At 38.1% G+C, this 24945-nt stretch overlaps 1 protein-coding gene across 1 annotated transcript; it reads right to left on the bottom strand.

The window, feature by feature from the left end:
- Window positions 1–2689: 2689 nt before the first annotated feature.
- On the bottom strand, window positions 2690–23222 carry LOC140331298 (probable G-protein coupled receptor 141). Its single transcript, XM_072412205.1, has 2 exons — window positions 23077–23222; window positions 2690–6321 (listed from the first exon to the last, which is right to left on the bottom strand). Exon 2 carries the CDS (start codon window positions 6303–6305, stop codon window positions 5406–5408), a length of 900 nt encoding a protein of 299 aa, XP_072268306.1. The 5' UTR covers window positions 6306–6321; window positions 23077–23222; the 3' UTR covers window positions 2690–5405.
- Between the last annotated feature and the right edge of the window lie 1723 nt (window positions 23223–24945).

Raw genomic sequence — 24945 nt, 5'->3', positions numbered from 1 at the left:
ACTAAACAATTATAGAATCAGGCTGTAAAATAACAAAATTGTAAAACTGAATTAAAGTTTTACCAAACCAACTGCTTTCTGACACAGCATTTCTGCAGAATTTGAACATTACATTTTTTGGCATTTCTATATTCTGCTCAACGTTGGTTGATTTTATTTATGTTGAAGTGATTTTCCATATCTACTCATTATTTTCCAGTAATATTTTCCTTTTGTTTTGGTTGTTAGTAGGCAGTAAATTTACTGATATGGTGGAAGGTGCTTTCAGTTTACATCTTGTTTTTTGTTATTGTATTTTGTATTTTAAAAAGTTAATTTGCCTTTCGCACAATGACATTAAAATTCTTTCCACATATTTATCTGATATATTTTCTAAACAAAATGCAAAATATTCCTTTAGTACTCATTTTACCTTTTACTTAATTCAACTTTAATTTGGACAAAATCATTAAAGGCTGAAGTAAATCAAAGAACAATGGTGCACGCACTAGGTGAGAAGCAATACAAACCCCTAATGCTAGCCACCAACCACCTACTTAAAGCCATGTAGCAAATGTTGCCACAGGAGACAGGAAGAACAACTCTGCCAGGGTACACAGAGAATATTGGTTAGGGTAATTTGGTTAACCATTTTCAATAGCCTCAGAAATGAAAAGCAACCAGCATAGTGTGCAGATCTTTCTGTCCAACCAAGAACCACTAGTGTGGCCCCCATGCTACTCTGGGTTGTCCTGGCTGCTCACAAAATATTGAACGATAGGAAGGAAGGAACAATGGGAAAGGGGGAGGATAGGTATTCCATGGATGATGACATCCAATAACTACTTGGTGATCTGACAGCAGTAAGATTGTCTACAAATAAAACTTGTTTATGAACAAACAATAAAAAAATACTCTTTTATGGGCTTAACATGCTTGGCAAATTTTGCTGAACATAACTACCTCAACTAACATCAGGGACAGTTTTAAACAAAATGGGGCATTGGACAAATACAGATGGGATCATCTAAGCATCACTGTCAGCTTTTGGGGTTTTTTTTGGTCAAAGAAGAGAAGTTATATGTGACAGGATAGTGCATTTTGATAAGCCCACCTCCCTGATCAAGGGAAATTGGGGTTCAGAGAAAGGAAGTGGATAGTTATGAGTGACAGGGCAGCGAGAGGTTTTTATGTTGTAATGATGCCATAGTGATGACTTTTTAGGGGGTGTTAGCCATACATGTCCTGTCTGCACCTATTCGTTTTTTTACATAAACCTCCTCATTCCAAAGAAATTGGGATTTAAGGAAGTGAAGCGCTTTATGCAGAATAGAATTGAATTTTCTGAGCATGGCTGCATTCCCTTTCAGGACTCTATCCACACTGTTTGTTTCTCTATCATGCAAACTCTCTTCCTCACAGCCTCCAGCAGAAGAACAGTTGAGAACAGGCCTAAGAATCGTGTGGAGGAAGCCCAGCCACCTATGCCTCCCCATTACAGAGAAACTGGGTTTTAGAGAAGGGAAGTGGACAGGGCAGTGTTCTAATGATACCATAGTGATACCATAGTGATACAATTTTAGGGGGATACAGTTTTAGCCCTCACTTACAGCTCCATTTTTTATGTGTACACCTTCCTGTTCCAGAGAAATTGGGGATAAAAGAAAGGAAGCAGACAGTTATGTGTGACAGAGAAGTGTGTTTTGATAGGTAGAGTTTTTCTTGTTGTAATGATGTCGTATTGATGAAATAGTATGGGGGTTAGCCACACATCTGTCATGTTAGTCCACATTTTACATCCACATTTTTGGTATAGAAATTTTGAAGGTTCATTCTACTCGTTCACATTTTCGGTGTGAAGGTGGGCAGTGCTTGAAGGTGGACAGAATGTGAGGTGGGAAAGGTGTTGGGGTGGGGCATATAGGCATGCATGGGCATAAAGAGCAGGGAGGCCCACACCACTTCTGAACACGGTCCCTTTTGTTGGCTATGTCCATCACTGAATAAGATCTAGGGTGTCTAACAGGTTTGAGTTAGAAAAGGAGTGTTTTTTTTAAAAAAAGGAGTGTGTTTTACAAAATGGTTGTAAAATTAAACAAGGAAGCAATGCAAATAATACAGATGCAGAAAATTTCCCTGCTGCATTCTGTGGTTCTATCTGCCAGCATTTTTTTTAAATAAGGTCAGTTTCAACATGCAACATTTTAATATGGTAACATGCCTAATATTGAATTAATTATTATGCTTAACAAAAATATAACTAAGTGGAACAGTATTATTTTTGGTTGTATGTATGAGCATTTTGAAGAAGTGTGATGGCGCCCTCTACTGTATGTTTTAAGAAAAACAGTAGAGACAACAGTATTACCTACATCTAAATAGTCTTTTTCATACAACAGCGGTATTATGGGGGATGCAGTCATAGCTTTACCATGTACCACATACTAATTTCAGTGTCTCAGTGACTATACTTAGCCTTGCTATCTAAAAACTAGTTTGTGACACAAACCTGAGTACACAGAAATTGAAATTACAGCAACTCACTCAGATATATGTACCCAGATAATGGCATGTTTGTACACTATCTGAAATGACTTTTCTCTGTTTCGTTCTTTCATGAATGATACAATAATTCAGTTCAGGGATAGAGTTCTTGTAGTGTTCGGAATGTTCAGCATCTCATTCCTAATGGGTAATTACTGCACATGAAGGCATTTTTTGTAATTTATTTTAAATTCAAGGATAAGTACTTGAACAAAAGTGTGTACAATTACAGTACATACATTTGGGTGCATAGGATAAACAGGTAACGTTTGGTATAAAACAGGTGTTTTCACTTAATCCAAAGAAAAAAAGGAAAACAAACACAGAAAAAGAATAAAGTAATATTATTTTCATTGAAGCAATGAAAAACATTACACTATAAAATAAAAATGAGAAAAAGCCAATCATCCACAGCCTCTATAACCACTGGAGGGTCATTAGCTATCATTCTCAGGATTTACCACGAGGTATGTTCAAATGTTCGCAATATCTGTTGTTTTCTGGTGCCAGGTTGAGTCTTATCCAAAGAGGCTTCCGTCCATAAAGAACACACGGGCCAATTTTTCTCTAAAAAATGTCCTATAATAGGCGGACCAGAGTCTAATTATTTGTGCAGGGTCGTTTTTTTTGGCCACTAGAGAGATTATAGATAACAAGTTGTGACTTTCCCTAGTTATACGTGCTCCATGCAAGGTGATTGCCCATGGAGCATTCAATTAGCTTTGCTGTTTGTAAGGGCTAGTCTAATGTCACTGTGGGGGACACTAAAATCTGTATTCAAATGTGCCAATGATTATTCCAAAATATGTGTAAGAGCAAGGCCATTTCAACACATAGATACATTACTTTACTATATTTATCAGCATGGGTGTGTGTGAAGGCATTACATTAATTATAATGGTATCATTTGTGGCACAAGGGCCTGAACTGAGACAATGGACAATATTCGTCACGAGGCTCAGCCTGTACCTTTAAGTCCCCAACATTTTTTATACACATGCAAAGGTGCTTGTTTGTCCTCCCTACAGGGATCATGGTCACGCTGTAATGAAGATGAACTGCTTTGTGTAACTCTCTTTTCTGACATTAATTATACAAGACAAAAAATTCATGGATTGAACAATGGAAACCCTGACAATTTCAAAGGACACAATCCACAAAGCATGAGAAAAACCCTAATCCCAGAAGAAATACAATGAATATACACTGCTAGATTGGCAGTTTCTCAACCAAACTACATGGATGTGAACTGTTATATGAAATGAGTGTGTTTCTATCTGTGGGCTTTGTACGTCGTTGAAGATGATTGTACCGGTGGTTGTAAAGCAATCTTGTAATCAGATACTGATTTGTGTGGTAAAGACATTCAGCTGCTTTTGATTCAGTCCATCCCTAGTCCTTGGATTTTTGCCTTGTATGTCAGAGATTAGAAATAATTTTACCAAAGACATTAGGATCAACCATCAGGTGACATATACTGTAGCTGCATTATATCCATTATATCTGATAATGATAGTGGCTAGTGCTAAAATGCCCCTGAGGACACAATTCGCTCCTTAAATTGGAATTAAGAAATACTGAGTTCTGCATTGTTGAGGAAAAAATGTTTTCATCTCAAGCACTATAGGGACATGTCATATATTTGCGCTGTCCTAACCATAAGGACCAGTCCTCCATTTGTGTATTTAGGGCTCTATTTATAAAACGGGGAATCAGACATTCCCTTAAACATTCCCTTGTTCCAGGTCCAGGTTGAATCTTCCAGATCCATGTGTTCCAATGGTAGTAATTGATTCCCATTAGAGAATGATGAGGGAATGCCAGGATCCCTGTTTTATGATTGGAGCCCTAAATGATCACAATTATCTGTAGGATAAAAAGATTGTCTCTTGGACAAAAGTCCACTCTAAGCTTGAGATCAGATCATGTTTTTTTTGTATTGTTGCAGATTTAGTTGTTGTTTCCAATGAACCCCAGTGATGTCTGCAGCCACCCTCCTGGGTTGGCATTTGTGTAACCTTTTGGAAAACAGGCCTTACTCCAGGGTTGCGCACCAGAGCTAGATGGACATTCTATATTTGGTTTTGGCCTGAAAACCACTCCCTGATGAGGACGCTGGTTGGTGATCCTGACTAACATCGAGAAGACAGGAGTGTGTGTTGGATCCCAGTCCATGTAGGCCATGGATATTTTTCTATATTTTATGAAAGAAAGCCCATTAATCAATGTGCAACCTCTTTTGGGATTGAGGATTAGGTAGACTGTGATGGAGTCCTTACTTCAAAATCACTGTTTTAATCTTTAGGGAATAATTAGTAGGCAAACTCCCAAAATCTATTGAAACATGTTGTAAAAATGCCACAGTGTAGTAGAATAATATCTGCAGTTCTCAAACCGTTCTCGATTATTTCTTCTCTATTTCTCAGAAACTGCCCATAGAGTGGTATTTATTACTATAAACCATGCTACATTTGTCAGATTGTACCCCCCACCCCCACCCACACCACCACCACTATTCCCTCACTTGTCCTCTTGTGCTATGATAGTTACCCTATTAAATATAACATTTATTATATAATGTATACATGCAAGAAATTAAAATCGATTACTTTATATGAAGCTTGCATAAAATTATGGCAAACATTTGCAAGCTATCTTTCGGTTTCTGTTATCATACTTGATCTATAGACAGAAAGAAGATTTCATCCTTTTAGGTTTGTCTGTAGTAGAAACGATATGATAAAATAATTTGCATCATTTTTCAGCAAAGAGAGTCCATGGTTTTTGTGATGACATGATGATGACTTGGTTTACAACACCTCCTGGAAATATGATTTTATTATGTAACAAAATCTAAACGGGACAATTTTCAAATGAAGTGGTCATCCAAAACATCTCAACTTGAACGTCATATGTTTAAGCACTTTTTGGAAATAAGTCTGTATAGCAAATGAAAGAAGATCCAAACAACTGAGAGCAGTTATACTGAGGAAGATTTCATTGTAGAAGTAGCATTCATTTGTGTGTGTTATGTAGTATATCCGAAACATGTGAAAGGGAAAAAAGCAGGTTATCATTACTAAAATGAAAAACAAACTTTTTAACTGGGCCCAGAACTCTTGGTGTTCTAGAGAAGATTTCTTCAGTTTGCTTACAACCTTTACGATAATGAAAATTTGTACTGCCAGAAGAAGACATATGATGGTGACCACAATCACAACTACAACATAGTTCAAGATTTTCACAGAAAAATTATCAATTGCTTTGTGGAACATAAAACACTGTGCCGTTCCATTACTTTCATTGGCATCTTCATTGCCATATTGTAAATAGAATAGTGGAAACAAAACTAGCAGTATGATGATCCACACTGCCGCACTAGCCACCACTGAATGGAGTTTCCTGTAGAACTCAATCTTATCCTTTTGTTTAAAGTAGCTGATGTACCTGATGATTAGCATTGCCACATAAAATATAAAGGAAAGGTACATGTGGATGTGTATCATGGCACTTATCATCCTGCAAAATGGAAATCCAAATCTCCACTTTCTTTCAACATAATAGATAATGCGAAATGGAATTGTGAGAAGAAAGATTCCATGGACCACTAGAAGATTTATGACTACAGTAGTGGTCATAGATCGGGTGTTTGTTCTATGTAAAAGAAAGGACATTATAATGATACCGATTGTTCCACCAACAAGTACTGTAGTATAGAGTACAGTCAGAGTGGCATAAGCAATAGTTTCATTCACATAACATGTTTGATTGTAGCGTCCCATCCTGGTTGCAGAATTCCTAAAAAAAAAAACAGAGAGAGATAATGAATTTTTAACAAGTGCCTTACTTTTTTTTGTTTTGAATGACGTGGCTGAGACCTAAATATCTGTCAGGTTTGCTTTCTGGTTGTGCCCCTATTAGAAAGATTTTCCTTCATTCAATTTTGGACACTTGTAAAGAAAATGGGCAGACCAGAGCAGAACAGAAAGGTTTAGTCAGCAATAAAATGAAACATGAATTCCTTGTCCTCTCCTTCAGGCCCTTTCACTCCGATCTTTGTTAACCCTGCATTCCCTCCAGCTATAGGATGTTCCTGGTTCTTAGTCTGGAACAGACAAGATGTAGCTGGCCAGCTAAAACCTGTCCTAGGTTATTAGTGCAGTATATTCTGTATACACCTAAACCTGCCAATAACCCCACTATACAGCTCATATGCTCAAATGTTTAAGCTAGATGCAGAGTTATCACTGTATTTTATGGTTGTGAATATTTATAACAGTTATATATGCATTTTGTTAACATAGACAGAAAAGGAAAATATACCTTTAAGAGTCATTATCTAGCTAGAATATAAGCCAATCACAGTGAGTCTTACACTATGCAGAGGCCTCAACCAATCACAACCAGCCTTACACTGTGTCTAAGGGGAAATTCCCTAGCAAACCATGCTGTATTCAGCGTGCTAACAGAGAGATAGAGAGAGAGAGAGAGAGAGAGAGCCAGAGTTCCAGCCAGAGAGTTCCATAGAAGTAGACAAAAGGCCAAAAAGGTATTTAATGCAGTTATATAGATTACTGTAGTTTAATAGTGATTGGGACTGTCTGCTGAACCTGTCATGTGTTTGCTTGCAGTTCCACCATAAACAGCATAAACAGCATAAACAACAGCATTATCATTATCTTCAGCAGCATTATTATCAGCATTATTTTCATCATCAACAGTATCAGTATCATTATTATCATCATCAACAAACCAACAAACTAACTATCCAACTTCAACATTTTGTGATATCTCATACAACATATGTTTGTACATAGACTTTCTGCTGCAGAATCAGCAGTGTTATATGAATAAAGTTTGAAGTTATTAAAGAAGTTATCTAAAGTATTTGGTGTGCTCTTTAAACCTACTACTTTTATGGAACGGTATTAGAGGAATTATAGAGTAAAGACAGTCTGATCAGACTAAAGAGAGACAGAAATAATAATTCTTCTAATGCCACAGCGCACAAGGCACCTCACAGTGCTGCGCCTGCCACACAAGAGGATATGCATATGGGGAAGATCCTACGAGACAGTGCTTTACCTGATTTCCCAATCCATTAGGCTTCCTCCCCTAACCAGTTATTGTATTGGTTCCACTACAGACAATACTCTTCCTTTTTGTTTTCTTTTACAGACTGCCCCTACTCCTACACTGTTTGAACAATTTCTTGCAAAACTAGAGACAGTAGCCCGTGCTTTCCTACCTGTATAGCCCACTGGTGGAGGACCAACAGTCCTCCCCTCCCTGTTTACAGGACAGTGGGAACATGAACTGGATATTAGTTTTTCTTCAGTGGATTGTGAGAAACTGTTTTTATTGACTCATGCTTTCACATCATTTGTAAAGCAAGTCAATATTAATAGCTGTGCTGGCGCTGCCAGTCCCAGTGGGGCACCATGGCATATATTTGGTGGGAGTGTCCGGTGGTTTGTGCATTTTGAGACAAGGTTTTGAATATGTACAATACATATGCTGATAGGTCAAATACCAACACCTTGATCATATTCTTGCTTTCTATGCTCCTGGGGTCAGTCTCCTCCACCAGGTAGGGTATTTTCTAATTTTTTCACAGCAAGAAGGGCTGTAATCCAATGGTATTGGCATTCTACAACCCCCCCCCCCCCCTTTCTGGAAAAGTTTAAGGAGCTAGAGCATAATCAATATTTGGAGCAGTTGGTGGCTGACTAAAATGACCAAAGTGACATTCCTTCAAACAGGCCAATGTGTTTCAATGGCAGTAATTGATTCCCAATAGAAAATGTTGAGGGAATGCCAGATCCTCTGTTTTATAAATAGAGCCCATAGTGTTAATATTTGTATTATTATTACTTTAGTAAACATTTATTACGTTTTTGAAAGTAATAAACAAGCACAATGCAGATATAACAACATGCAGCAACATACAGGTAGCACTGCATTCTATGGCCTACAATAGGATTTAGATGTGTAAGCTGGGGATGAGCGGTGGACAGGAGCCACAACAGCTGCTGGTGGGAAGATAGTAAGAAGTGTAGCAACCGATAATGGGCAGAGAGCAAAAATACAGAAAATAAAAGGGGGAACCGACAACATTGCAAAGAATTGACAATGACATTTAGATGAAAGGTGAAGAGGATCATGATAAAAAAGAAAATGTGACTAGGGGTCTCTGAAGAACAGTATTGTTGTTAGGAAACGCTTATCAGGCCGGCGATTCTGTGCTGGGCACCACCGCAGTATCACACTCAGCCCATTATGTCCAGCAATGTCACTTGCAGCAGCAAAGAGAATAAAGAAATAGCAGCAGCCCCTGCTTCCCTTTAGCTGTGCAGTCTGATTTATTTTATCGGCATCCTTAGCGCACACTCTCAGCTGTGCACAGCTAAAGGAGATTTTAGAGGCTAATCAGTTTCTGACTCTTTCCTTCTCTTCCATTGGCTGCTGGGATTTTATAGCCTTTCTGCTCCAATGCCCGCTGTAGCGTTAAGCTAGGCTGACTTGCTGATGTGTGTTCGACTGATTTACTGTTTCTGACCTTGCCTGTTTCAGATTCTGTGAATTTATGCTGCTTGGACTGACCTTTTCCCTGTGACTCCCAACTCTACTTGTGTCTTGCCATTGTGTACCTCATCTGGTGGAAGGATTAAAGACCTGTGAAAGACCTCTTGCTCTGTATTCTGGACTTGACTCTGTTGGAATCTTGGTACTGCATTATCTGTGGGCTTACAATTGTTTAGATATAACAGGTGTTTGTTTTTTTTTTCGCTTGTATTTTGTTATTAGCTGTCTTTTTTGTCATCTGTTCCATTTGTCTTTCTGTTAACCTGTTATGGGTGAAACCACAACACCAACTACAAGAACTTCTAGATCAGTGTTTCTCCACTATGGTTCCTCTAGAGGTTGCTAGGGGTTCCTTGGGGAATTATTTATTTGTGCCTCTCATGGCAGTTAAAATGACACCAACGATCATTTTGGATATCTGTAAGGATGTCATTCTTCCCATTTGCTAGCAATGTACTGTAAGCTGTGGATATAGTTATTATTAAAGGGGTTCTCTGAAGACTTGAAAGTTTTTTTCAAAAGCTTCCCTAAATTAAAATGGGTGCTAAGAGAAAGCCATGTGGTGGAAGAATGTGAACATGCATAGCAACATGAACAGTTCTTAAAGGAACTCAACTTTATTAGTACAGCTTAATACAAAATTAAAAAGAATTGCACCATTTATCTGTACCGTTTCATTCCATCCAAAACAAATAGAACACATGAATGGATAACGGGGGTTTTAGTAACATAAAAAGAGGATACTTCCTGCATACCATACTTAGACAAATGTATTACATTTAAAAGTACCAATTTAACGCTAGTTGTTTACTATTAACATAAATAGTAGAAATTGGCCGAGCTGCAGACTCTCAAACCCCCCAATGATCTCTCAGGCTGTGGGCACCCGGGAGCCACGTTCCAAATTCTAGGAGAGCAACTAAACAAGGAGGATGAGGATAAAGTAGACATTTTTATTAAGAGATATAGGGGAGAAGTGTGATATACTGCCTTAGTTTCCGCAATCTCAAATAGCTGGCTTTTATTAAGATTAATCAACTATGTTTGCAGAAGTTGGATTAGAATCAGATAAAATGTTGTTATTTGCATATATTTTATATATAGAGCTGACACCAGCACAATTTTTAATGTATTACTTGTTTATAGCACTTCCGCAACACTTTTCAGAGTCCAAGGTTAGGTCACAATCTGTGCCTCAAAGGAGCTCTAACTCTAATGTCTCTACCATACTAATATGTCATTAAAATAGTCAATTTACAGGTAAATCAACTTACAATAATGTTATTAGGATGTGGGAGGCTCCATGACTGAGAACCCTAGTGCTGCAAGGCCACATGTGTTAGCAACTGTACTAGAATTGATAAAGGTCACTCACTTTTTTGTTCACAGCATATATGTATAGCATACAGCCCGGTGGGCGTGGGAACTTTGCAGTCACAGCTGATTTGAGGCACACGAGTGCAGGCGAACTCTCAATGAAGTTCCTCAATTGAGAGTTCATCTGCAGTTCAGTTCCTATGGTCACCGGGCTGTACTTATCAGCCCAGTGACCATGGGAACTGAACTGCAGATGAACTCTCAATGGAGAGTTCCCCGGGCACTAGAGGTTTATTATTCTCTAGTGCCGGAGATTGCAAACAGGAAGATTCCCAGGGCTACAAGAATGAATGCAGCCCTAAGAAACTACTGCGATCCTGGGGCACTAGTGGTTAATTAACCTCTAGTGCCAGGGATCGTAATGATTTCCTCGATCTTCCAATGGTTTTGTGAAATCAGTTCGCCGAAATTTCGCGGACCCTTCGGAAATTTAAGGACATTTTTGCGAGAATGCCGGAGGCATTCTCACTTATCCCTAGTGCCTTACCCAGACAGCATGTTCCATAAATGTTCAGTTGAATTAAAATCAGAGCCTATAGAATACCATTTTAAATTTTCAATGCTTAATTAGTATTCAAAGCTTTTATTAGTATTCATTGAACTTTCAAAGTTCAATGCTTTATTAGTATTCATTCCTAGGTGCTGTAAGCTCTGTTTTTTGGGTTATTATCTTCTTGAAGTGTCTGTGACCTGTGACATATTCCCTGCATGCTGTAAACTCAAAACGCCCTCTGCCAAGGGCAAAATCCCCATAGAAGGAAAAGTTTTAATCCCCATCTTGTTTATAGACTATATTTTGTTCCACTATGCTTTCTAAAAATGTGACAGGAAGTAACTACATTTAGGAATCTGATTGCATTATGTAAGCCTAACAAATACTGTAATGCTTTGTGTTTCTGAATAAAATTTCTACTTTCTGAGTACTGACAAAAAGAGGGTAACAAATTATTGTCTGTGAGAACAAAGTTTTTTTATAGCTGAGATATGAAAGGGAAAAACCTGACATAGACTCTTGAGTAGTTTGAGGTAATGAAGCTTGAAAACTGTATATGCTGTATAAATGACACCATTTTCAGAAAACTAGAACTTGTAAGATAAGCAGGTTGTACTTAATATTCATTTGGGACTAACAGCTGATGCCTAATTAGGAAATGAGATAAGATTTCTTTGACACAGCCCAAAAACAGAACCAAGCATTTTCAGTGGTTCAAAGTAGGTATGGTGTTTATTTCCCTAAAACATATCTCTTTTTGTAGACATAATGCTATTTGTGCTTGACAGAAAGCTCCAGTTTGTATCATCTAAAGCCGCCTACACACGTGCAATTCTTGTCGTTGTAAAGGATCTTTAAAGATCCTTTCCAACAATAAGAGCCACACAATGCATGAACGAGTGCTGTACATACAGCACCGTTCTGCACTATAGAAAGGGGAGGAGGAGAACGACAGAGCGGCACCCCGCTGCGCGCTCTCCCCCTTCCCTTGCATTAGGATCGCTCGTTGTTCATCATATGTGGATCTGCCAGGACAGATCCACAGACGATGAACGACACGGGCTGTACACATGCCAGATTCTGGCCCGATAGCCACCCTGAGCCGATTATCGGGCGACAAAAATTTGACGTGTGTACGTAGCTTTAGACTGGATGCTTCTCCAAAGGACATTCATCCAGAAGCATTGTGGTGTCAACACAATTTTACCAAATCCAGTCTGGCTTTTTTGTTGTTTAACAGTAGAGTTTATGTCTTCCTAGACTTCTTCCATTGAGCTGTTACTCAAAAAGGTACAGATGTTGTGATCAGACACTTTAGCTTGGAGTTTAGCTGGTGTAAAGCTGCCAACGTTTTGTCCACTATTCTCACTATCATTCTGCACATTTTGGTGTTGATTTACCTCTTGTGGCCAGGGAAACACAGTCCCATTGACCCTGATTATTCAAAGCTCTTCAAGGCTGGTTACACTTTCATCAGTGAACCTGGATGATTCAGCAAACCTGGAAAGGATCTGGCCCAGGATTGAAAATATTGCTAACAAATATCAAATGACTTTGAAGAAATCTATTCCAGGTTTGCTGGATCATCCAGGCTTACTGATGAAAGTGTATCCTCTCCAGCCTTGGAAAGCTTTAATAAATCAGACCCATTGTCCTTAAACTTCTTAAGATGACTTGCAACTATTATAGAAACATCCAGCTACATAAAAATGACTGTATAGTACTTTTCCTTTTAAAGTGCTAATTTATATATCTCTATCCGATCTGCTTAGACAATTCTGTCTTGTGCCCTCTATAGTCAATGTTCAGTGTGGCACACACAATGACACCTAACAGGTAAGTAATTATTTTTCTTAATTTAAAAAGTTAAAGGAATACCTTCATGATAGGATAGATGTGCAAAACAAATTATAGAAAAAAAGCTAGTTGGAACTATCACTCCAACCCAATTTTTGATACTCTATCCTGGAGGCACCCACAATTGTGTCTACACCATTTTAGGATATCTTTGTAGAATAAGCAGGTACTAATACAGTACCAACACATTTTGTTTGTGTCTTGAAGCAGAACTGATAGCAGCATTAGTAAACCTTTAATTCGCAGAATTCACAGAACCACTCCTGATAGGTTTGTCATGCACTTTTATTCAGCAAGGCAATAAACAAAGGTTTAAGGTTAAGGTTAAAGGTTCTTTACAGCAAACCCAAAGCCTAATATATAAAACATCTGCTCATCTTAGCCAGTAGCCTCATTATTAATGAGGTCTGGCTACCATATAAGATGTGGACCTATGAATACAGCCTCTGTCTCACCCAAAGCTCTTCAAGTCACTGAGCTCCAGGAACCAAAACCAAAATACTGCCACCTGTTCTCTGTGATATTTATTGGTCACACAAGGTCCTGCTTGCAGAAATATGTGATAAATAAAATTTCTGATGTTATCGACTCCACCAAACAATCCAGAATATGATATCAAAGACAATGCTGAATTCTTTATGAACTTTTTGGAGATGCCTTCTCTAATCCTGCATCTGGAATACCAAACTGGTATTTTATAGACAGTTGTCTTGAATTAAAATCAAGCACACCCAAAAAAACATATTTTACAATTCAGCTTTTCTAGGTATATAGGCACAGAACCTGAAATATAATTCAAGTCATTTACTGTGACAAGAATTTAACAGTGATACTAAAGCAGGGGTTTCCAACAGGTGGATCGCAAAGGCAACGTGAGTAGATTGTGTTGAGGAGAGGAGGTTATAAAGTCATGGCAGCTTGGGAGTTGTTTGTAGGTCCAAGAGACTTTAAAATTGGTAGACAAGGAAACAAAGGAAACAAAGAGGATGGGAACTCATCGGGGTTTGGAGTTCCCGGTAAGGGGAAGCCCTGCATGACACTGGCTTGTTGTGGGGGCAAGGAGAGAGATGGGGGATACCTGCTAACTGTCCCCCAGGCGTTGTGGTAGCGGCTGGGGGCCTGGCTTGTTAGTGGAAGTATCGGGGTTAAGGGGTAATGCAGGGGTATTTTCATGGACCTAAAATAGGGTTATTATTATTTTCTGTTCATACTTGAATTGTGGTTAATACTGTGTGATGGTTGTTTTGTTAAATAAAAGGGTCAAAATATCATGTTAAAAAAGTGCTGCTATGGCTAATTTATCACACAAAAGTATTGGTGTGTTATTTCAGGTATTAAGGTTGTAAAGAGGGGGGAGGTATGAATTGGTGATGGTAAGGCAATGGCTTTATCGGCTGTACCCTAGTCATGAAGACAGACCTTCCAACTGCCACTGCTTGTTTGTCTGATAGATGTCAGACAAAACAGGACGTGAAGAAATTTATCTCCACTTCCTGGTCATTACATTCCTTCCTCAAACAGACACACAAGCAGCAGAAGAAACAAACTTTATGGTATAGTTTATGATTCCTGTCAGGACTGTTTTTACTGTCTGTGCTGACGTGAAGTAGATCTCCCTTTTCTGACCAGGTTACTGATCTCAAACAGAAAACAATACTACCCTGTTTCCCCTAAAGTTAGACAGTATCTTATAATAATTTTTGCTCCAAAAAATGCACTAGGGGTAATTTTCCGGGGATGTCTTATTTTTTTATGAACAACAATCAACATTTATTTTTGAACAAAAAAAAATCAACATTTATTCAAATACAGTCATGTCATCACATCAGTAGTTTTAGAAAGAGGAATAACTTTTGTCAATTATTAAGAGTGAATATTAAGAAGACAATGCCATGAGGGTAAGTAGGTAGGAGGATTTGAACTTCATGGCAGTTAATAACAAAAGGTCTGATTATGGGTAATATACATTATTCTGTCTAAAATATACAATATTTTAGTACATTATTATGGACTGGTAAAAGTTGGAGGAATTCTAACAAAGAAAACAATGAACAAATGGGTCTGCCTAAAAGTATTCTTCAAACATTGCAAGGGACATTGCAATGTAATTAGTGAGTACACAGTTTATTGAGTAATCAAAAATACTCTAAATTGGTGATAAAGGGGTACACTCCACTATTGTCTTTCTCTGGATAATTTTTACTTAACAGAATATTTATGTGGTAGGTGTTCTGCAACGGTAAAGAAAGAATAGGGGCACAGAGCCTCATGGGATACCTACATCACATTTCCCATGAGACTTCAGGCTGCTCCTTCTGCGCATGCCCATTAACGGGCTTTTTCCTGCAATGAGAAAAAAGTGCCAATCTCTCTTTTTTCCCATTTACAGCAGATTACATCACCTGATCTGTGCAGTGTGATCGGGTAAAATAGCCAGAAGAAGAAAGTAGACGGAAGAAGATGGCAGCGCTGGCACCTCCTACACCAGGACAAAGGAGGATTCCAGGACAGCCGGGACCAAATCAAGGTAAGCTTTGGAGGGCTTGAGGGCTCTGCGGAAGTAAAGATTATTTATTTTTTTTCTGCTGCAACAAATTGTTTGGGTAAATGGGAATGGTGGGAGGAACTAAAGGTTTGCAGGCATTGTAATGGGAAAGATGAAAGTAATATTATATAAAGGCATTACAAGATTTAGTTTTCAGGAAAAAAGAGAAGAGGGAAAAGAGTATTGTAAGATAATTGTATGCACTCTGTGCTTTACCTTCAGAAAGGGAACAGTTCGGTGGCTAAGAGGATGTGGTTAGTGACAAATCAATGGAGTTTGGTAAAAGTGTTATTTTGCTATGCAGTAGAGAACACCATAGATTCTCGGGGATTTTTTTTGTGGAACAAAGATCTTAGACGTTTAACCACAATACACTGTTAAAAGGCAAGATCACCAGATTCTGTATGTAGAATGTCCCAGCTTTGAAGCTTTTATAATGTAGTATGGATATACTGCAAGGAACCATGTGACATATCCTGATAACTTTGTAGGCTACCTTAGTGTTGCTAAGATTAAGAGGGGATTTTTTAAGCCTTCTAAACTGTAGACTACTCAGCATATTGATGTTTTTAACTTGTCTTGAGCTTGATTGCATAAGGGCAAAGGAAGAACCGGCACTGAGAGGATTCAAAAGTAATACAGGAGTAGTGTACCATTTAGGGCTGAGGACTTACTCCAATTTACAGTAAAACTGAAAAACATAAAAAAGTAATTAATTATATGCGAAAGTAAAAGTTGACAGGATATCATCTGAAAAGAAGTTTGGTTTATATTCAATTTCTGCAAGTTCAACGCCAAGTATGCAGGAATAATCCAAATAAAATGTCTTGATGTTTGATGGTCAGAATAATGGGATCAGTGAAAGAGGGAACTTGTTAGGTTTCCCAGAAAAAAAAAAACATTGGGTGTTTGGTGTCTAACCATTGAAGTGTGACACCTTTGAACTTTTCAGAGATGTGTACAATTTAATATCTTTCCTGCAGCAATGTCTAGCTTCATACATTTCCTAATGTCATTGATAATTTTTGGAAGCATAATGTTACTGAAAAGACAGCCTGCCTTCCAAGTGTGGAAAGTGTAGGGTGTAGCATATTGGGTCCGATTCATCAAAGCTCTCCAAGACTAGAGTAGGCTACCATGGGAGAACCTGGGTGATTCAGCAAACCTGGAAAAGATTTCCTAAAAATCATTTGCTATTTGTTGACAAATGTTTTCACTCCTGGACCATATCCATTTCAGGTTTGCTGGATCACCAAGGTTTTCCCTTGATAGTCTATCATCTCCTGTCTTTGAGAACGTTAATAAATCAGGCTGATTGAGTTGCAAGATTATTTAGAAAAGGGTTGAAAAGTAAGTAGGGTCGGCAGTGATATGACCATTAGTGATTCTGAGTTTTTTAGTAGGGATGGGTGGACACTGTTTTAAACTATTTGCCAATAGGTTGTTTAGCTTGAATGTAAGGACATCCCTTTGTGCTGCACACACCTGGCAAAATAGGACCGGGTGGTGGAATAGTTTATTGCAACCTGTGATAATGCTACCCACCATCAGAGGCAGATCAGCAGTCAAAAAGTCATTATGATGTACCTTGACCTAAATATCTTTGTCAGCAAAGAGCTATTTTAATGCATCAGGTTGGAAAAGCCTTTCAATTCTTTGAAAACAGAAGCTGTCGGTTTGATTAAATTTGGGACAGAGTTGTACATAGTAAGCTAATCGGTTGCTCATTAATCCGTCACTGCAGGTTGAGGGACTACTGTACATGTTATATTTTGACCCAAGACAAGCATAACTGTTTGTCTCAGGTGACAATTATCTGACTTGTGTATGAAGCTCAACAAGATAGCTGTAAAGCTAAACATGCCACAAAGAAGAGCCCCTGAGAGAAAGAGAGAGATATCTGCGGAATGAACAAGTACAATAGTGAGGGTGAGGAATACCTCAAAGCAAACAGAATGTGAACATCACCTTTTTTCAACCAGCTTCCTGTTGTGTTAATAACCTATCCTGCCCTTACCGCCCACCCCACTCTAAACCATTCACAGGGGCCGATATAGAGAAGTGTAATGTGTGCTGTTGCACTAGAGCCCCAGACCTTCTGTCAATGATCCTGCGCATTCTATTGTAATTGCCCTGTAAAGCAATGACCTGACATACAGGTTCTTTGCCAACTATATTTAGAGATGGATGTCACAAACAGGCAAACATTATGTTTGGCAGCCAGGTACGATTTACTCCTTTTACTCTAAAGTGCAATTATACATTTTTTTGTTTTTTTAACTTTTGTTTGAACCTAGTCATTGCATGCTTAAAAGATTGGCTAATATTGATACCACAACTGATAAAAAATATACTTATTGTATCTTCTTGAAAATGTACTTATAAGTCCTAAAAGCAAACCTCTTTGCAGATCAAAAAAGTAGAACTTGTGCTTTTTTAAAAAGTATTATATAATCATAAACATAATACATTTCAAAAGGTTTATTTTTTGTTTTATTAATGTAGAAAGGTTATGTAATAAAAAAAATGTGGAGTGTATCATAAGCCTAAATACAGAGGAAGAAACAAGGGGAAAATCCAGAATAACAAGCAAGGACTACAACTTTTGATGTAACAACATCCGTCTTTCTGTAAAAATATGGTAACAGAGGTAATTATCCTTACTTGTGCGCACTTGTCATTTTGTGGAATAAAATTAAACAATATACTTCTCTTCAGCCTGTATGCAAAAGTATTTTCCCTTTTTGTACAGGGGTTTCCTATAGGTTTTCTTAATAGAAGGTCCTTCCAGATATAGAGGATACCTCCACTACAAAGATGAGTAGGTATAGGATGTACTTCTGATAAGAATCTACTATTAAACCCCTGCATATGTCTCTGAGTTAGATACAGTGTAAACCACTGCTACAGTCAAGAACAGACAGCCGGAAGGTGCGCACAAGTAAGGATAATATGTTTCCAAGAAACAGTGCTTTGAACTCCAACATACGTAGTATTAGCCCTGAGGAAGCCTAGATTGAGCAAAACGCATCAGGTTAACAAAGATGCCACATAAGAAATATTCATATGTTATATATTCTTTGCACTTTAAGCAGCTGATTTGTGTCTAGCATAGGAGCTCCATAACCTCTAAAAACGAGGAAGTACCCCTCCAATTGTACTGTGGATGTTTACGAAAATGTTTGGGTAATTAACCTCAAGAGATGAGGAAGTACCTTACAAATCTGTATTGTTGCTTTTATGTTTGCTGTTTTATACACATGAGGATGTATTAATGAGTTTTGTTGAATACACAAAAAAACTGTTGCCAAAAAACATGTCTTTGGACCATATTTCATTCTGATCCTCAATTTTGATACAAACATTACCACTTCTCCGGTGCATGGTTTAGAAACCATTAAAGCAATAAATAAAAGGGAGGTAGAAACAAGAAAAGAGACTACAAAAGGGGCAAGGTTTTCCTAACACAGGACTAATAGCTAATAAACAAGATCCATGGGTCCCAAGTTCTATAAGAATTGCCAGTTTGTTTTTAAGCATACAAGGTAACTTATCGTTTGTTTTTGGTGAAGTCAATGGACAGCAACGAGGCCTTACAGTAGCAGGCTAGTTATGCGAGCCACTAAGAAAATATAAGATATCAGTCAGACCTATATGGATGTATTCGTACCATGTACCAGCACATCAACACTTTATAATTTGCCTCCACTAGCGAGGTGCTATAAGAAACTTTGCAGAGGATGCTAGCTATATCATGCCATTCATGTAGAAAAGCTCCTTTGAGGGATTAAATAGGGCAAAACACACGGGGGAAATTCCATCTTTGGCGTCTTCGATTGATGGGCAGGATTTTTTAAAAGCTTAACTTTAGACCGTAATTGAATGTATCTAAAGAGCTTACATGAGTGCCGGTTTTGTAAAGACAATAAGTTTAAAATGTTTCTAGCAGGTCACCTATTCAAAAAAAAACCTTTGTTAATCCACCACTCAAATTGAATATTGTCACAGCCAAGGACAGAATCTGGACATAAATAATTTTTAACACGCATGATGACAAAACTAGCATACACACAAAAGGCAGGATAGAATTGTAATTTTCCTTGCTTAAAGCACCACTGCCTAAAGTCACTCACAAACATTTATCATCTTTCCAGTACAGACCTCTAAACAAAAATATCATTACTTGTTTGAAATATTAAACCATCTATACCCCAGTTATGTTTACCTCCCACACTGATTTATGGCATGATCAACAAATGCAGTCTCTGTTCATTTGTCATACAATAATTTAGTATTTTGTAAATGCAAGGACTAAAATGCTAATATTCTTTTCAAAGCCCATTTCTGAGCAAATAAAATCCCAGCCAACCTTGGCTGGTCCCCCAAGAAATGTGTCCACTGCCGCTGTGTCTTTAGGTGAAACTTAGATGGGCCCCACTGTTGCATAGCCAAAAGGAAACAGTGATGTGTTTACCTGAGGAAAGACCCCCAAAACAAAAAACAGATGAACTGAAAATTCCAGATGGAGCTTCACATTACTGTGAAATTAGGTGAATGAGCAGTTGAACACACTGTCTAACCTTAATCATGCAACCATCCTGGATCTCTCTACATCAGTGTTTCTCAACCAGGGCTCGTCTAGAGGTTGCTAGGCACTCTTTGAGCAAATGGCAATCTGTGCCTCTCAGTTCAATATAACTAACCCCAAAGATATTTCTGACTGTAAGGGTAACACACTTCCTTCTGACCAGCACACTATTAACTGTGAGTTGTGGATATAGTAATAATAGCGGAAGATATTTCAAGGGTTCCACCATATAAAAAAGGTTGATAAAGGCTGTCCTAGGTTGTCCTGGAATAAGCCATGGCCCTACATATCCATAATGTTCCACTGCCTAGAAGGTCTTAGGTTTCAATTTTGCCTAGGACACTATTAGTACAGTATATGCGTCCCATGCTTGTGTGGCTTTCCTCCCACATTCCAAAATATACTGGCAAGTTAAAAAGGCCTTAGACTGGCTTTAGCCTTGGATATGGTAATATGGTAGGGACATTAGGTTGTGAGCTACTCTAAAATACAGTTAGTAACATGACTATGGATTGTGTAAAGTGCTGAAGATGACAATCCAAGCTGTATTCAGATTAAGAGTTGGGAAGTTGTTGACATTCTGTGGGCCCACTGACTCCACTATATGCAGCTTTTCTGACCTGCTTTTGTGGGACCCCACAAAAACCCCACTCTGTACTCACAGGGGAAAACGTAAAGAATGGTCAGCCACTATTATGTGGTCTTGAAAAGTGCCTTACCTCTGCAAAGTGGAAAGTGTGCTGACCTCTGTATCTTGTTACTAGCAAGACACACACTAATACATTTTGATCGTTTTTTTCTACAGGCTACAAATGCAAAATGTTCTTTTTCACACACTGGCCAGCAAAATGATGAGTATTTCGATGCAATACTAACCACTGTAAGCTAAATACTGGACTGAATCTTACATAATACTGATCTTTATACAATATATGCCAATATGCTGACCCCTGCACTATGTACGACATAATGCACATACTCCTGCACTTTATTTAACAAACTGTACACACCCCTCACCCCTGCACTCTGCAATATTGAAAACACCTGACCTCTACAAACTATGTGCCAGATTGTAGATACTATTGACCCCCGCCACATTCTATATACTCTGTGATCTATACTGAATGTTGTTCATACTGCTGACCCCCACACGCTAAACACCAAGATGTACACACTCCAAAGCCTACCTTAAACTATGGGCCTGATTTATTAGAGCCCGCCAAGGTTTGCTTGATCACCCAGGTGAAAGTGTCTATGGATATGCCATCCATAGGATGTTAAATATTACATAATTCTGACAACTGAGCTCCATTTCCTATGCTGTACAAAAGTTTTTTTTTTTGTCTTAGCAGTTACCAGTTACTAAATGATCACCAACTGTTCTAATGAAGTTATCCTTAAGGTTGCTTTCTGTTAAAATTCTTAGTGATGAAAATCATATGCGATGGACAAGTTTTTTTTTCCTAATATGATCCTTTCTGTGTGTCAATAAAAATTGTAACTGCTTAAGTAACTGAATTTTATATGCTGTTAATTTAACAATTATTGCATTTTAGCCATGTCCCTCAATCTTCACACATTCGACCAAGCCAACTTTTCATGGGATATGTATCACAGAACTGTAATGTAATCATTTAAAAGAGACAATTAGTTGTGCATGGGATTATTACCTGGAATATGTCCCTAAACAAAACATATAATAAAATTAGACAATTGCTGCAAAAACATGAATTTTAAGGAATTTCATTAACGTTTTAAAAAATACATATTAAAGAACAGAAAACTGCTGCTATAACAAAGGAAATTAAAATGCGATAAGATTATTATCACCAATAATAAGCTTAATTTAGCTTGCTCAGTTGTAAGCCTCATACAGACGTCAGATAGATGTCATATGAGTGTTGCTGGAAACAATCTTTTGTAATTTTTTCCAGTTACAGATGAACAAATGAGCAGTGCACAAGCAGTGCTGTTCATCAATCCTGCCAGGTAGATTGATGGACGACATCAGGGGACTGCTGTACATGTTAGACACAACCATTAGCCTCAGGTGATAGTTATCTGGAATGTTCAGCCCGAATCCTTTTACACAATATTAAGTGCTATTTCATACCTACACACTAGTTTGCTTGCACTTCCTCAAATTTATTGTGTTAACATGAATACACTAATTGCCATTAATCTGTGTCGTTATGTTAAGTTAAAATGCATGTGTTACAAGTTGTTCAATTAAGATTATAATATTCAGTTTAACAATCCAAAATCCACAGTTCCAGAAGGTTAAACTGTTTCAAGCAATGGCTTAAAAATTGCTCTGAATTCCAGCTCTATAGAATCTGCACAGTTTTGGTTTAACTTCATCCAAATAGTTAAAAACAAATATACAGGACATGGGACACCTAATCAGGTTAAAATGTAATGAGCTCTTGTGCTAAGGGAATGTTTCTAATAAAATCATAGATGAGGCTTTCTTACTAACGATCAGCAACAATGCAAATTATTCCTCCAACTAACACCAGTGATCAAGTATTCCTCCCCCCACTGTGAACAACGAATATTCCTTCTCACTTTAATACTGACAGCAGACTTTGAAACAATTATCTCTCCTGTTAACATTTGTTCTCTATATTTATATAGTTCTCTATATTTTCTGTTTGCAGAAAAGTGTATTCAGTATCAAAATGTCATTTTATAAAACATATCCCTAATCCTAAAGTGTATGCATGTCTGTGAGACTCTATCTTGCTCCCCAATAGTTAGGGTGTCTTTTGTAAGCATAAAAACTCTGTGCAATGTACGCAGGGACAATGCTGAGGCTCTGTTTATAGATCCAGACTTTATGGTCAGCACTAAGGTGAGATTTCTCCATGGCACAGTGTTTGCAGCACAACTTCCTTTACTGTGTAGGAGTGCAAAGTTTTAATTAAAAGTGATTACAAATCAATACTTTGAATAGGTCCCAAAACAGCAGATCACCCTGAATACCATCTATTGATTTATGTAGCAATTTTACCATGTATAGTAAGATATAGACAAATTTCTCAATGTATACCTTATCTATCTAAACACACATTAAAAGCTAAATACAATAAAACTTCACAGACTTACTTGGTGAAAGGCTGGTATTAAATCTTATAGCGATCACACTTTTCTACGCAGTACAAATATTTTATTATTAAGGAATCTGAAAGATGTGTATGCACTTCCTCAAAAACTTTACAACACCACAGGATGAGGGTTTCACATACATGTACAGTGCCTGTGAAAAAAGTGAGATATGTGAATGGTGGGTTCCTGTTTCTTAGACTAAGAGACAAATTACTGCACATTTTAAAAAATAGCATCCAAATTTCTCATAAAAGGCATAGAGGAAAAAAGGGAAATAAACAGTATGTAGTTGATATTGGTAATACTAGTAAAAAAGTATTGGTTACATCAGAAACAAAAAAATCCATTGTCCATAGCACTGCTAAATAGAATCACATTCTCTGGCATGTCTGTCCTTTTTTTACAGTTGTGAGGATCACTCTTTAAACCTGTACCTATAAAGTGACAACTGTGTAAGAGGATCAGTTCCTCACTTTCTAGAGATTCTTTCTCAATTCTCTAACTTGTGTCTTCAGAACAAGAAGTGTTGATAAATCTCACCAACAGAATACAAACAACTAAACAACAAAGAAACTAACTGGGATTTTTACCCTTTCTCATTTGAAACCTAAAAAGGGTTTTAATTATACTAACAGTTCATTGTGCAGGTGGGCCCCAAGTAGTTCATATCAACACTGTTAACTGAAATGGGTTACATAATATTTGTTTTCAATTCACAAAGTTCTTGTTGATCTTTAGATGTTATTTAGGTAATTATTGCAAGCATAATAAAAGATAATGTTTTTACAACAAATATTGTGGCATACTTACACCATGAATAGGCTTATGCTTCCCATGCACCAGTTTAAAGGTATACGACCAGGTAGATTATTATCTCCCAGATGTCACGCATGGAGAGACAGGACCACAAGGATCGCTATGACTTGCAATGAGGTGATGTGAGCCCTGAGAAGGGCCAAGGTGCAGAGTCTAAGCAGTAACCAGGTCTTCTCCAGAGCCTCTGATGGTGAGGATGTTGCGCCGCTGGTTACTGCCAGGTTGTGGTCCTTGGGCACACCAAGGTGGGCAAAACACGGTACCAAATCACAAAGCAGAAAGATAGTCGAGGAAAGCCGGGGTCGAGGTAGGCAGCAAGCGAGGTCAGTTCACACTCCAGGGGTCAATTACCAGGGATCCAGGAGACAGACACCAGTGACTCTGGGGCCACTGTGGGCACACAGAACAAAGGAAGCAACATAAGGCACAAGGTGATGCAGGGATATCCACAGACAGACAGGAACACTGAAACAGCACAGAGAAGTTGGCTGGAAACCAACAGACTGAACGAGGGGTAAATGCAGGAGCTGGACAGAGGAAACACTGAATAAGGCACCAGGTGAACTGGAACTAGCTCACAGAACTAGGAGCTCGGCACAATGGAGACACAATGCACGAACACAGAGTGCAGTGTATGAGCTAGCTAAATAGCCAGGGCGGGTCAAGAGGCTATTTTCTGATTAGCCAGTGGATTGGACGTAATTGATAAAGCTTGGAAACAGAGGCACGCCCAGCGTCAGAACTGCCCGCATGCGCAGGAGAGAGGAGTCTGCACTTTAGTGAGAAAGTGTGACACCAGATATCATTATTATATATATATTATACCATATAATCATTATTGTACCAGGTTACTACCCTGCCTTTTGACCACCAATAGAATAAAGAATGCATTCCACAAGTTAAGTTATTGGTGGTCTAAACTGCATAGATTGGGCAAAGAAGATGAATGTGTTTAAATGTCGATTAGAAGATCTATGAAACACCAGTCAGAATTTTTAATTTTAATATTGAAAATTACTTTGAATTTATGAGAAATTATTATTATTATTAAAC

Source organism: Pyxicephalus adspersus, chromosome 5, assembly GCF_032062135.1.
Source record: "Pyxicephalus adspersus chromosome 5, UCB_Pads_2.0, whole genome shotgun sequence".
Lineage (NCBI taxonomy): Eukaryota > Metazoa > Chordata > Amphibia > Anura > Pyxicephalidae > Pyxicephalus > Pyxicephalus adspersus.
Note: the sequence above shows the minus strand (reverse complement) of the source record. Positions and strands in the feature narration are given on the sequence as shown.

What these genes read in the sequence shown, in the direction of transcription:
- LOC140331298 (XM_072412205.1), bottom strand. Translation starts at nt 6,305, where the DNA reads ATGGGACGCTACAATCAAACATGTTATGTGAATGAAACTATTGCTTAT.